Raw genomic sequence first — 14,639 nt, 5'->3', positions numbered from 1 at the left:
CAAGGTGCTGAATACTTCTGTAAATATGATATTTCATATTTTTATTTTTGCTTTGTCATTATGGGGTATTTTGTGTAGATTGATGTGGAAAAATAACAATTTAATCAATTTTAGAATAAGGCTGTAACGTAACACAATGTGGAAAAAGTCAGGGGGTCTAAATACTTTTCGAATGCACTGTACGCTTTCTATTTTATTGTATTTACTGTATTACTCAGTAGTGGCCCAATTCTAACTGGAGATGTGTGTAACTATTTTGTGTAACTGACAGTCAATCTCTCACTGTCAATGGGAGATTTGAGTGAAAATTACAGATGCACTTTGTCATTACATAGATAATGCAATTCTCACTTCGGGACTAACCCTAACACATTGATACCAATGGGAGACTAAGTGAAAATTCAACTTAAATTTAAGTAAAGATTTGTCCCTTAGAGTAATGCACTTGAGACTAGATGGAAGCTAAACCCTCCCGTAGCATAGGCAGCAGCACTGAGGGGGAAATCCTAACTTCAACACCAGTTGAAATATCTCATATATGACAGAGTGGAAGTTAGGATTTGCTTCTAAGAGTTACTTTTTTTTTTTCCCCAGATGGATGCGGTGGTTGCTCTATCACAGAGCAAAGCTACTAAGCAGGACACCAGAGCTGGACCTGTGGCAGAGAAATACCGCAGGGTTGGTCTGGTCTTTCTCCTAACTGATAGGAGTGGTAGTACAACGGATAGCAGTTTTTCATTGATAATCGTACTAGTAGCTGTAGCAATAGTAGTAGTAAGTAAGTTCTAGGTAGCCTTGTCCGTGCCAGAAAGGCTCCTGTCCTCTGGGCCAATCTCCTGTTTCTGTAGCGTGCGTCAGCTTTATGTACAAGTACACCGCCTGGACAGTACTGTCCTAATAGTAGTGACATTGTGATATTCCACCAATAGTAATATTGGAGTAATTATTATACATTTATAGCAGGGTTTCTGTTAGCCGGCAATTACCGGCTTTTGGCCCCCAAAAAATAAATGAAAAGCCGACAAATAGAACTGTTGCCGGGCAAAATGACCGGGAGGAAGAAAATCCCATTGCAAAATAATGCTTTTTATTCATTAATGGAAATTAATACACTGTGATCCATTGGCTGCTAAAGAAATGGGCGCATGGAAGTCATAGCCTATAGGCCAATGGAGCATTAGTTCTGTAACTTTAATTTCTCTTTCATACTGAGGATTGGTGATTATCAAGGGGGAGATTGTTGGAAAGATTTTTCAAATAGATTACGGTGAGAAACTATAGATTTAATAAATTATTATTTGCCTCCCAAGTAGCGGTTTAAGGCACTACATCGCAGTGCTTGAGGCTCGATCCCAGGCTGTGTCACAACCGGCCGTGACCGGTAGTCCCGTAGGGCTGCGCACAGCGTCGTTAGGGGAGGGTTTAGCAGGGGGGCTTTACCTGGTTCATCACGCTCTAGTGACTCCTTGTTGCGGGCCGGGCGCCTTCAGGCTGACTTTGGTCGTCAGTTGAACGGTGTTTCCTCATTGGTGCGGCTGGCTTCTGGGTTAAGCGGGCGGGTGTTAAGAAGCGCAGTTTGGCGGGTCATGGTTCGGAGGACGCATGACTCGACCATCACCTCTCCCGAGCCCGTTAGGGAGTTGCAGCGATAAGACCAGATCGCAATTGGATATCACAAAATTGGGGAGAAAAGGGGATAAAATACCCCCCCAAAATATATACTGTGTATATATATAAAAAATATATATATTTTAATTTGCAGTGGATGTAAAAATAAAATACTAAATCCTACATTTCTGTGCAGCAGGCGAGGTACTTCTATGCGTACTCAGGCGCTTGCGCTCCCTCGAAATAATCAGGACAGAGAAACCAGACATGCTCATTGCTTACATGGAGCACTCCAAACAAACAAAAAAAAGATCTCGTAAATTATGGTTATGAAATAAACTAAAACTTCTTTCTCACAAGTGTAGCAGGTTGTGAACTCTGCAAACAACGTTTCCACTCCGAGAGTGAGAACAATACATGACTGTAATTAATACATGCACTAACAGAAATGTATATAACCAAATGATGGGTACATTTACTACAGGTGACATGTAATGGGGAATTGCAAAAAAAATATATATATATATCTAAGGGCAAGCGATTCACACAATGAAACAATAAATGAGCAAGAATTGGCAGAAGACAGCTGAGCCATTCTGGAGAGACTTGCTTATATCTTCACCACACACCCCACCCCTTCTTGTCTTAACATTTAAAAAAATTATACTCACACCCCACTCTTTCTAAGTTTAACAGAGATTTGCATCTCTCTCACATATGGAACCGCTATCGGTGCGCTGAATTCCCGCAAATTGCATTTAGTGGCTGCTTCCTTCCTTGTTTTGTTAAGATGCATTATCATCTAAATCAGATTTCTGTCATTCGGAGCACCGTGGGTGGATGCCATAATGAGTTATGCACCCAATGCATATGGGTTTGGTAAATTCCTCAAATGGCCTGTAAATTAAAATCTTCCCGGTCAAGTTGTCCGGCACCACATTTCCCTAACGGAAACCCTGATATATAGCTATGGTTGTAGTAGTAGCATCTGTAGTGGTAATTCTATAGTCTATCATTATTAGTTGTAGCTGACTAAAGAGGAGTAGTAGCAGGAGGTAGTAGCAGTAGTTTAATTATTGTACCGGTACTCGTCTTGCAGCACATCCCAGTGGACAAAGTGGTGGAGATGGTCCAAACTGACCAGGCGGAGAAAGAGGAGCTTCTTGGTACAGTTCCTTCACACTTTATATACTGTATACCATGACTGTGATATGTGGTTGTCCTAACTCAATTGAATGCACTGACTGTTTAGTTGCTCTAGATAAGTGTCTGCTTAATGACAACATGTAATTTAAAAATGAATGTAGATTGGTTGTGACAGTCACTTGGGCATTCACATTTTCTCTGTAATACATCTCCCATAGATGTAACATAAATGTAATGACTGTTAACAGTCTGTAAACACACCATTTATTTCCCTTTACCCTCATTCCATCTAACAGACAGCAGCATTGTCCCTGACACCCAGCCTACCATGAAAACAGAGAGAACTATGTAAGTACATGGTCTCTGTCATTGAAATCACAATTTATTTAAAATCTGATTTTGAATCAGACATGTTTACACATGGAGGAGCTTTTAGACCACGTGTGTGTGTGTGTGCGTGTGCATGCATCTTTGTTTGTTCGAACAGATTCTCCCACTGGAGGAAAGTGTCTGTATCTGAGATGCTGCTGCCGGTACAGAGAGGCTTCCAGAAGGCACTGCCCAAACCAGGTAATCTTCCCCAAGAACTTCCTCCTCCCAATCTCCTACAGTATTCTAGAGTTATTTTCACAACATGTACAGGACCTATTTAGTAAAAAAAATAATTTTTTTTTTTTTTAAGTTAGACTTTAAATTAATACTTTTAGAATTATAAAAATGTTGGTAGGAATACAGTATGTAACTGAATTTAGATTTATGAGCATTTATGAGTAGGTAGTTAGGTAAGCTTTAGTAATCGCCTTACTAAATCCACACTCATCAAAAGACTCATAACAGCTGCTGCTATTACTGAAATGTCTCATGAGAACCATGTATGCACAGTGTCTCCAATAGACCTTATTCACTCTGCGGCCATTGTTGATTGACCGACCATGTTCAGCTTTTGCGGTGGTGTTCAAATGTAGGCTAAGTCGTTTTTGTTCTCCTTAAAATTATCACAAGTATTGCATCGTACGTATGCTACATCTTTGAAAACAGAAAAAAAAAATGTTTTACTCAAAGTGGATTTCTGTTTTCTCATTGAAAGTGTTTATTGTTCTCTTGGTCTTCGTCAGAGCTTTTAAACTAAATAAAAAAAAAAAAATATATATATATATATATATATATATATATATATATATATATACTCAACATACACACACACACACACACACACACACACACACAGTCGTATGAAAAAGTTTGGGCACCCCTGACAATTTCCATGATTTCCATTTATAAATAATTGGGTGTTTGGATCAGCAATTTCATTTTGATCTATCAAATAACTGATGGACACAGTAATATTTCAGTAGTGAAATGAGGTTTATTGGATTAACAGAAAATGTGCAATATGCATCAAAACAAAATTAGACAGGTGCATAAATTTGGGCACCCCAATAGAAAAAAATCACATTAATATTTAGTAGAGCCTCCTTTTTCTAAAATAACAGCCTCTAGACGCTTCCTATAGCCTCTAATGAGTGTCTGGATTCTGGATGAAGGTATTTTGGACCATTCCTCCTTACAAAACATCTCCAGTTCAGTTAGGTTTGATGGTAACCGAGCATGGACAGCCCGCTTCAAATCATCCCACAGATTCTCAATGATATTCAGGTCTGGGGACTGGGATGGCCGTTCCAGATCATTGTACTTGTTCCTCTGCATAAATGCCCGGGTAGATTTTGAGCAGTGTTGTGGGTCGTTGTCTTGTTGAAATATCCAGCCCCGGCGTAACTTCAACTTTGTGACTGATTCTTCAACATTATTCCCAAGAATCTGCTGATATTGAGTGGAATCCATGCGACCCTCAACTTTAACAAGATTCCCAGTACTGGCACTGGCCACACAGCCCCACAGCATGATGGAACCCCGACCAAATTTTACTGTGGGTAGCAAGTGTTTTTCTTGGAACGCTGTGTTCTTTTGCCACCATCCATAACGTCCCTTGTTATGACCAAATAACTAAATCTTTGTTTCATCAGTCCACAGCACCTTATTCCAAAATGAAGCTGGCTTGTCCAAATGTGCATTTGCATACCTCAAGCGACTCTGTTTATGGCGTGTGTGCAGAAAAGGCTTCTTCCGCATCACTCTCCCATACAGCTTCTCCTTGTGCAAAGTGCGCTGAATTGTTGAACGATGCACAGTGACACCATCTGCAGCAAGATGAGGTTGTAGGTCTTTGAAGGTGGTCTGTGGGCTGTTTTTGACCGTTCTCACCATCCTTCGCCTTTGCCGCTCCAATATTTTACTTGGCCTGCCACTTCTGGCCTTAACAAGAACTGTGCCTGTGGCCTTCCATTTCCTCACTATGTTCCTCACAGTGGACACTGACAGTTTACATCTCTGCGATAGCTTTTTGTAGCCTTCCTCTAAACCATAATGTTGAACAATCTTTGTTTTCAGGTCATTTGAGAGTTGTTTTGAGGCCCCCATGTTGCCACTCTTCAGAGGAGAGTCAAAGAGAACAACAACTTGCAATTGGCCACCTTAAATACCCTTTCTCATGATTGGATGCACTTGTCTATGAAGTTCAAGGCTTAATGAGCTCACCAAACCAATTGTGTGTTCCAATTAATCAGTGCTAAGTAGTTACAGGTATTCAAATCAACAGAATGACAAGGGTGCCCAAATTTTTGCATAGCCTATTTTTCACATCTGATTTAATTTCATACAACTTAATATTGCTACACTAAAAATCTTTGTCTGGACAATACCCCAGAACTCAGCTTTTATTAGAAAATGAATGGCATGCCACTGTGATCATTTTCTGTGACGACAGAGTAAATTATTATGCCGCCTCAGAGGGGTGCCCAAACTTTTTCATACGACTGTATATATATATATATATATATATATATATATATATCAGGGGACTCTGGATGTGGCTGCGTTATTGATGTCATGTTAATCAGGCCTTTTGATTTGAACTAGGGCTGGGCGGTATAGCCCAAATATAATATTATGGTATTTAAAAAAGTAAATATGGACGGTATGACAGTATTTTATGTTTTGAATAATAAAAGTTAGATATTTGCTTTATCAAATCAAATACATTTTATTGGTCACATACACGTGTTTAGCAGATGTTATCGCGGGTGTAGCGAAATGCTTGTGCTTCTAGCTCCAACAGTGCAGTCATATCTAAGAAGTAATATCTAATAATTACACAACATATACCCAATACACACATCTAGTACAGGAGTGGAATTAAGAATATAAAAATATATGGACGAGCAATGTCAGAGCGGCATGGAATAAGATACATTAGAATAGTATACAGTATATACATATGAGATGGGTAATGCAAGATATGTAGACATTAAAGTCACTAGTGTTCCATTTATTTTAAGTGGCCAGTGATTTCAAGTCTATGTATTAGAGGTCGACCGATTAGGATTTTTCAACGCCGATACCGATTATTGGAGGCCCAAAAAAGCCGCTACCGATTAAATCGGCCGATTTATTTATTTATTTGTAATAATGACAATTACAACAATACTGAATGAACACTTATTTTAACTTAATATAATACATCAATAAAATCATAAGGAAACATGTTCAATTTGATTTAAATAATGCAAAAACAAAGTGTTGGAGAAGAAAGTAAAAGTGCAATATGTGCCATGTAAAAAAGCTAACGTTTAAGTTCCTTGCTCAGAACATGAGAACATATGAAAGCTGGTGGTTCCTTTTAACATGAGTCTTCAATATTCCCAGGTAAGATGTTTTAGGTTGTAGTTATTATAGGAATTATAGGACTATTTCTCTCTATACGATTTGTATTTCATATACCTTTGACTATTGGATGTTCTTATAGGCACTTTAGTATTGCCAGTGTACTACAGTCAATATGTTGATAGAACTTTGGCTTCCCTTTTCTCAAATGTGCTTTGTTAAAATCCCCAGCTACAATAATTGCAGCCTCAGGATATGTTGTTTCCAGTTTGCATAAAGTCCAGTGGAGTTCTTTGAGGGCTGTCGTGGTATCAGCTTGAGGGGGGATATACACGGCCGTGGCTATAACCGATGAGAATTCTCTTGGGAGATAATACGGTCGCCATTTGATTGCGAGGTATTCTAGATCGGGTTAACTAAAGTAGTTTAGTTCCTGTATGTTATCACAATTACACCATGAGTCGTTAATCATGAAACATACACCCCCGCTCTTCTTCTTCCCGAAGAGATATGTATATTCCTGTCTGCGCAATGGACTGAGAATTCAGCTGGCTGGACCGATTCGGGCAGTATATGCTGAGAGAGCCATGTTTCCATGAAGCAGAATACATTACAATCCCTGATGTCTCTCTGGAAAGAGACCCGCGCCCTGAGCTCGTCAACTTTATTATCCAGAGACTGAACATTAGCGAGTAATATACTCGGAAGCGGTGGGTGGTGTCCGTGCCTCCTAAATTGGACTAGAAGACCACTCCGAGTACCTCTCCTTCGCCGGCGATGTTTTGGGTCGGCTTCTAGAATCAGTTCAATTACCCTGGGGGGTGCGAACAAAGGATCTGCTTTGGGAAAGTCGTATTCCTGGTCGTGATGCTGGAAGTGCTGGTGAGTTACCACCGCTCTGATATCCAATAGTTATTCCCGGCTGTATGTAATAATAACACAAAAACATTTCTGGTCTAATAATGTAAAAAAAATACATAAAAATGAGTAGTGTGTGACCCTAGGGTGGTAACACATACGTTCTAAGTGATTTCAATGGGTCTTTCTCCATTCTGATTGTTTTATACTGTTCAATTCAACTTCAAGCCCCCCAAAAATGCAGCATTTATCAATTTCTGCATTTCCCGCACTCATTTGAGATCAGAATTAGTGGCTAATAAGATTTAGGCTCAACTTGCTAAGAAAAAACAACCTAGCTGTTTGCAGATGTAAGAAACACAAACGAATAGTGTAGGGCTGTCCCAGACTAAAATGAATCTTAATCAACCAAGAGTCATCTGTTCTTTCAACCAATCGATTGGTCAACATTTTTACATTTGTATTTTTCCATAGAGACACATCCTGTGTGTTTTAATCAAATCAACTATATTCAGTGAGCCTGTCTGATGCTTTAAGCACACGGTTTAATTAAATAATTAAGATACACCAATGACTAGAGGGAGTCCGACCAGCAATTGATTTGATTGTCCCGGGCCGGGTTCAGACTTGCTGCGCTATGTAACAAGAACAGCAAGTGACTGTGACTAGCACCCGTTGTTTCTCTCTCCTCCCTGCTGCAGTGACCACCACGTTACATCAAACGGTTTATCGCGCTTTCTGTGTTGCTGAAGCTGCAACATAATTACAGCCATTTCTGACTGAAAAGTTCTATTACCGAAATCCTTTATTTGTATAGGAAAAACATTCCCTATTCCCTCAACCTTTGCGTGACACATGTATGGATTGCATGCACGTGACCAAAGACCTATTTGCACGGGACTAGTATTATTAGAGAACGTTTGTTATGTAATTATTACTCCAGAATGTCCGTTATTCCAGAGGACGATTTGGACAGGATTAGTTTTTTTCCAAACTGCCCCCTGTAATTCTTAATTTTTTCCCAATATATTGACAGTTATGACGGAAGCTTGGAGGTTTTTATTCTAGGCATGAAGACACTGTATTTCAACATGTCCAGGTGATAGGGCAACATTTAACTCGAGCCCGGTTCCCAAGTTTCTAAACCATACAAAACCATCTTTCCTATAGTGTCGCCATAATATTTGAATTGAGGAAGTGTGATCATAATCATTAGGATATTTTAGCGATCCGCAGTACGTCCTAATTTCTCGTGCAGACTTCAGATGTGAGCTGAACAGTGCAATTGCACTTGAGATGCATTTTAATGCTATGGATGAGAAAGTTTAATTATTATTTCCAAATGTTTAGGTCAGTTGTATGCTTCTTTTTGCAATCTATTAACAGCAAGAGTTGCATTAAATAGGCTCAATATTTTTTACTGATGCATTTGGCAATATTCAACATACACACAAAAAATATAAACAAAAGCATTCACTGTGAAAGTTGATAGGCTACATGTAGGTCATTCATATATAGCTTATGCACAGCACTAGTTCAATTGATCAAATCAGTTATTGTTTCTTGCGCAAACCGCGAGCAACACCTGTCAAACTCAGATATTTCTCTCAAAACACAGGGATGTCGATTCACACTAGACTAGTATTATCAGAGGACCTTGGAGTTAGCCAAAAAAACGGTAGGTTTTTCTGCTGGAATTACTCTCCTGCCATGTAAAAATGACTGACATGGCAGATTCGGACAGGACTTAAATTACAGATGTGGCGTTTTGTGCTTGTGCACATAATTACATTACCCGACCTCCCCCAGTAAAACTAATCCTGTCTGAATAGGGCACAATAGGGCCTGACCTATAGCGTATCATAATCACATCAATAAATTGGTTATAACAAACTCTGAACACCGTAGCACGTGACAGCAAAATGGATGCGGAGGACGTGACAAATAAAGTGGCATGGAGAGAGATTACTCAAGTAGTGAAGTAAACTATAAAAATGGATGTTAAACTCAACGCATTCCAATTAACATACCAAACATTCAAATACCGTTATAGAAGGTAAAGACCCAAACCAGGCCAATGCATCAATACATCGTAAAATAAGGTATACCGCCAAGCCCTAATTTCAACATATGGATTGTTTTAGTTTGGTTAGCTAGGCTATGTATTTAATTATTTAATTTATTGATCAAGCCTTCGCAGTCTTTCTGATCTCTTTCCCAATGATCAGAGCTTTAGTTTAATATATTGCTGTCCAGCACCTCAGAATTTGCGATCTACCCGACCGTTACATGTTTTTCTGTGCAATAGCCATGTCGCGACCGTTAGTGGTAGATGGTGACATTCTGTCATTGCACCACACTATCACAAGTGGGAGTTAGAACGCTGATCTATTGGTACCGTAAATTCCGGTCTATAAGCCGCAACTTTTTTCCCACGCTTTGAACCTCGCGGCTTAAACAATGACGCGGCTAATATATGGATTTTTCCCGCTTTCAAATTTGTGGGTCCTGACAGCGTGGAGCATTGTCAAAAAATCCACTATCATCAACGGGTTTCAAAAGGCTGGACTGCTGCTTGTTGAAGAGGGTTCAGCGGGGGATTTGCCTCCGGATGAAAGTGACGAGAGCGACAATGAAAACGATCCAATATCGGATGAAGCAATTCTGAGGCTATTCAACTCCGACACCGAAGGAGATGACTTCAGTGGTTTCAGTGCACAGGAGGAGGAAGATAGTGACCAATGACTTTCTTGGTAGGCTACTGTTTACTGCAAATGTTTTATTTTTTGTTACAAGCTGTGTTTCGTTAAAGCCTATTTATTTTTGTTACAAGCCGTGTTTCGTTAAAGCCTATTTATTTTTGTTACAAGCCGTGTTTCGTTAAAGCCTATTTATTTTTGTTACAAACCGTGTTTTGTTAAAGCCTGTGTAAAGTTCATTTGTTTCAATGTACCGGTAGGCACCTGCGGCTTATAGACGTGCGGCTTATTTATGTTCAAAATAAAAAAAATATTCAGTGGGTGCAGCTTATATTCAGGTGCGCTCAATAGTCCTGAAATTACGGAAGTCTAAACTGTGGCAATTAATGGAGGCGTTTTCAGTCTGAGTCTCTCCCTTCTGGCACTAGAGTCCTGCATCAGGCAACAACAACAAAAACTGTCGGGGGTCCTGGAGTTGAGAGAACTTGGATTAAAAAAAAAAGTACATTTTTTTTGTCATTTAGCAGACGCTCTTATCCAGAGCGACTTACAGTAGTGAATGCATACATTTCATACATTTTTTTTTTCTTTTTTTCGTACTGGTCCCCCGTGGGAATCGAACCCACAACCATGGCGTTGCAAACACCATGCTCTACCAACTGAGTCACACATGGGGGAATTTCACTTGACATGTGGATTGACAATTTTCGAAAAATAGGCACGGTGGGCTTTTGGTTTCTCTACCTCTTAAAAAGAGAAATAAATAATTCTAAATAACAAACTGGCTTTATTTACAAATTAGTAAGAATGTCTCACCCCATGTTCAAAAATGGCCTTTTTCCCGTTATTCAAATTACAAATCGCTCACTTTCGGTTATTTGAAACGAAATCTCCAAAATATCGTTATTTTTTAAACAAGCCATAGAAAGTTGGTTGCAATTTCAGTAAAAAAAATAAAAAGGAACTTGTCTGTTGGCCCTGCATTAAAGACCAAAATTGGTTAAGGAAAATTGTGATAAATAAAAATATATACCAATTTCATTTAAGGACCAAAAAATTATAGATTGCAAAATAGAAGAGATTTTGAATGTACCGATTCCATGGCACATGCTTTATGAATTGACATGCAATTTTCTGTTTATATAACCTACTGCAGGCCTAAAACCTACCTTCTGAGTTAATGATTATATTGAAGATAGAAGCCACCTCTTAATAAGTTCAGAGAGCCAATTTGTTATCCAAAGATTATAAAAGGTTATTATTAACCCTGCATTATAATTATATAAAAAACCCTTAGATAATCTGTTTTTATTTACTGTAGTGATGGACAGTTGGAGGCATGTGTTACTGTAGCAGGTGTAGCCCATCCTGCAAACAATGTTTCCATGATGAGCTATTAGCAGGAATATAGACTCTTCATAGCCCGGCTACTGTAGGTGTGATGGCCTTGACCAGTTCATCTTTGCTTGTAGGCTTGGCAGAGTTACGGATTAATGTTTTCAGTTGATGCCAAACAAGTTTGATCAGGTTTAAATCAGGAGACCTACATATAGAGATGAAAAATATATTTTTTAGATATACTGTAGGCGACATGAGTCTCAATAGTGTTGAGTAATGTGCTGTAAAAGTGTTGTAGGTCTTTTATTTATTTATTTTTATTTAACCTTTATGTAGTAAAATAAAGGTCTACTTACTGTGCTGGTGTCTTGACCCAGTTTATGCCCTCATTTGTAATGCAAACCCGGGCGGTAGGGTGTTTTGGGTAATTGTCTGCAATTGGAGAAGAAAAAGACATTTAGCCTAACAGCCAACATTAGGTACAATACATGTACAGTCGTGGCCAAAAGTTTTGAGAAGGATACAAATATTAATTTTCAAAGTCTGCTACTTCAGTTTGTATGATGGCAATTTGCATATACTCCAGAATGTTATGAAGAATAATCAGATGAATTGCAATTAATTGCAAAGTCCCTCTTTGCCATGCAAATGAACTGAATCCCCAAAAAAACATTTCCACTGCATTTCAGCCCTGCCACAAAAGGACCAGCTGACATCATGTCAGTGATTCTCTCGTTAACACAGGTGTGAGTGTTGATGAGGACAAGGCTGGAGATCACTCTGTCATGCTGATTGAGTTCGAATAACAGACTGGAAGCTTCAAAAGAAGGGTGGTGCTTGGAATCATTGTTCTTCCTCTGCCAACCATGGTTACCTGCAAGGAAACACATGCCGTCATCATTGCTTTTCACAAAAAGGGCTTCACAGGCAAGGATATTGCTGCCAGTAAAATTGCACTTAAATCAACCATTTATCGGATCATCAGGACCTTCAAGGAGAGTGGTTCAATTGTTGTGAAGAAGGCTTCAGGGCACCCATGAAAGTCCAGCAAGCGCTAGGACCGTCTCCTAAAGTTGATTCAGCTGCGGGATCGGGGCACCACCAGTACAGAGCTTGCTCAGGAATGGCAGCAGGCAGGTGTGAGTGCATCTGCACGCACAGTGAGGCAAAGACTTTTGGAGGATGGCCTGATGTCTAGAAGGGCAGCAAAGAAGCCACTTCTCTCCAGGAAAAACATCAGGGACAGACTGATATTCTGCAAAAGGTACAGGGATTGGACTGCTGAGGACTGGGGGTAAAGTAATTTTCTCTGATGAATCCCCTTTCCGATTGTTTGGGGCATCCAGCCATGAATAAAGAATGGTACCAACACATCCTCCGAGAGCAACTTCTCCTAACCATCCAGGAACAGTTTGGTGACGAACAATGCCTTTTCCAGCATGATGGAACACCTTGCCATAAGGCAAAAGTGATAACTAAGTGGCTCGGGGAACAAAATATCAATATTTTGGGTAATAGAATTTGAAGCAATAGTCTACGCGCATGTGGTCAACTATTTCAGCATCGTTTTGTGCTGCTCTGAGACAAGCATGGGGACTGATCTTGATAAATCAATGACATTTTTATTTTTACTGAATCTCTGTTTGGTATTGGTTAGCCTACAATTAGGGTGTGGAAATGTTAGGATTATTTTGCTCTACAACGCCATATTTTCCTAATATTAAAAACTGTCAAATACATTCCTGAATTCAATCGCTTTAGCCGACATGTTGAGGTTTATTCATCTCTTGAGGTTTATTCATTCTTTTCCTCTCTCCCTTACTCTCTGTGCTGGCTAACACCTCGTCAGTAACCCCAAGGCTCTCATTCCGATGCGCTTCCTACATGATCAGCCATACATACTGTACAAATGCTGTACATCCGTTGGCCCAGGAGAATCTAGAACAGCCCCTCTCTGTTTTATCATGGGATTTTATGAGCTATGTCAAATGTAGACGACAGTCCGCAATGATTAAAACGGTTACACGTTGATAGTCATAGTCGTATGTAAAACATATTTATGCAGTGTTTGGCAACGTGCATTTCCGACATCTATTAAGGATTCATTCCTCAACTGAAGAATGAGGAAATGAGCAAATGATGGTGCCACTGCGTTATTGTTTCATGTTAAAGACATGGCAGCTTATTGTAATGGAGTGAATGTATTGTAATATGGTGAATTATACGGACATGTTAAGCCAAGATTCATGAAATATGAATTTATGAGTACAAAACTCTCATTGAACAATTATATTATTCTATCCAACCATGATGGGCTATCAGCAGGACAATAGACTCTTACAGAGTCCACCAAATGCATTGTTTTCTAATCACAATTACTATGGGAATAAATATCACTGAATGACAGAAATATTTGAATAAAGTAGGCTAATGAAGGCAACAAATTGTTGCTTACTGGAACACCCAAAGTCATCCAATTGTTATAATTGGATTTGAAGCAATAGCCTACCTGCGTGTGGTCAACTATTTCAGCACCGTTTTGCGCTGCTCTGAGACAAGCATGGGGACTGGTCTTGATAAATCAATGAGATTTTTATTTTCACTGAATCTCCGTTTGGGGTTTTGGTTAGCCTACAATTAGTGTGTGGAAATGTTAGGATTATTTTTCTTTTCACTCGCTGTCACTTAGTAGCCTACTCCCGACCGGTCACGTTGTACAGCGCCATATTTTCCTAACAAAATCCCTGAGTGTTTCATTTTTCATAATATTAATCAAATTAATTAAGATACATTTCTTAAAATCAATCCCATATACTTTGTTCTTTCAAAAAAAGGTTTTAAATTCTCAAGTACAGCCAATATTAAAAACATTCAAATGCTTCTCAAAGAAGCCCTCTGGTGGTCTAACTAGCATTAATGGCAGCAATGGCTGACACTTAAATAACGTGCCATAGAATTCTGCGGCAGCCCGAAAGGTGTGCTGCAGTACGACACAACTTTTAAAGGAAGAACCACTGTAATGTATATACAGTACCAGTAAAAAGTTTGGACACACCTACTCATTCAAGGGGTTTTCTTTATTTTTACTATTTTCTACATTGTAAAATAATAGTGAAGACATCAAAACTATGAAATAACACATATAACACATGTAGTAACCAAAAAAAGTGTTAAATAAATCAAAATCGAAATATATTTTAGATGTTAGATTCTTCAAAGTAGGCCCTTTGCCTTGATGACAGTTTTTCACACTCTTGGCATTCTCTAAAT

General features: G+C 39.1%; 1 protein-coding gene across 3 annotated transcripts in view; it reads left to right on the top strand.

Moving 5' to 3' along the window:
• Nucleotides 1-14,639, top strand: part of sycp2 (synaptonemal complex protein 2) — an 81,599-nt gene that overhangs the window by 15,876 nt on the left and 51,084 nt on the right. For all 3 annotated transcript variants that reach the window (XM_014146033.1, XM_014146034.2, XM_014146032.2), the window contains exons 20-23: nucleotides 595-678; nucleotides 2,708-2,774; nucleotides 3,051-3,102; nucleotides 3,242-3,324. In XM_014146033.1, coding sequence (XP_014001508.1) covers nucleotides 595-678; nucleotides 2,708-2,774; nucleotides 3,051-3,102; nucleotides 3,242-3,324 — 286 coding nt within the window. The remainder of the gene's footprint in view (nucleotides 1-594; nucleotides 679-2,707; nucleotides 2,775-3,050; nucleotides 3,103-3,241; nucleotides 3,325-14,639) is intronic.

This window comes from Salmo salar, chromosome ssa15 (genome assembly GCF_905237065.1).
Source record: "Salmo salar chromosome ssa15, Ssal_v3.1, whole genome shotgun sequence".
Lineage (NCBI taxonomy): Eukaryota > Metazoa > Chordata > Actinopteri > Salmoniformes > Salmonidae > Salmo > Salmo salar.
The sequence above is the reverse complement of the archived record's forward strand: the minus strand, read 5'-3'. Positions and strand labels throughout refer to the sequence as shown.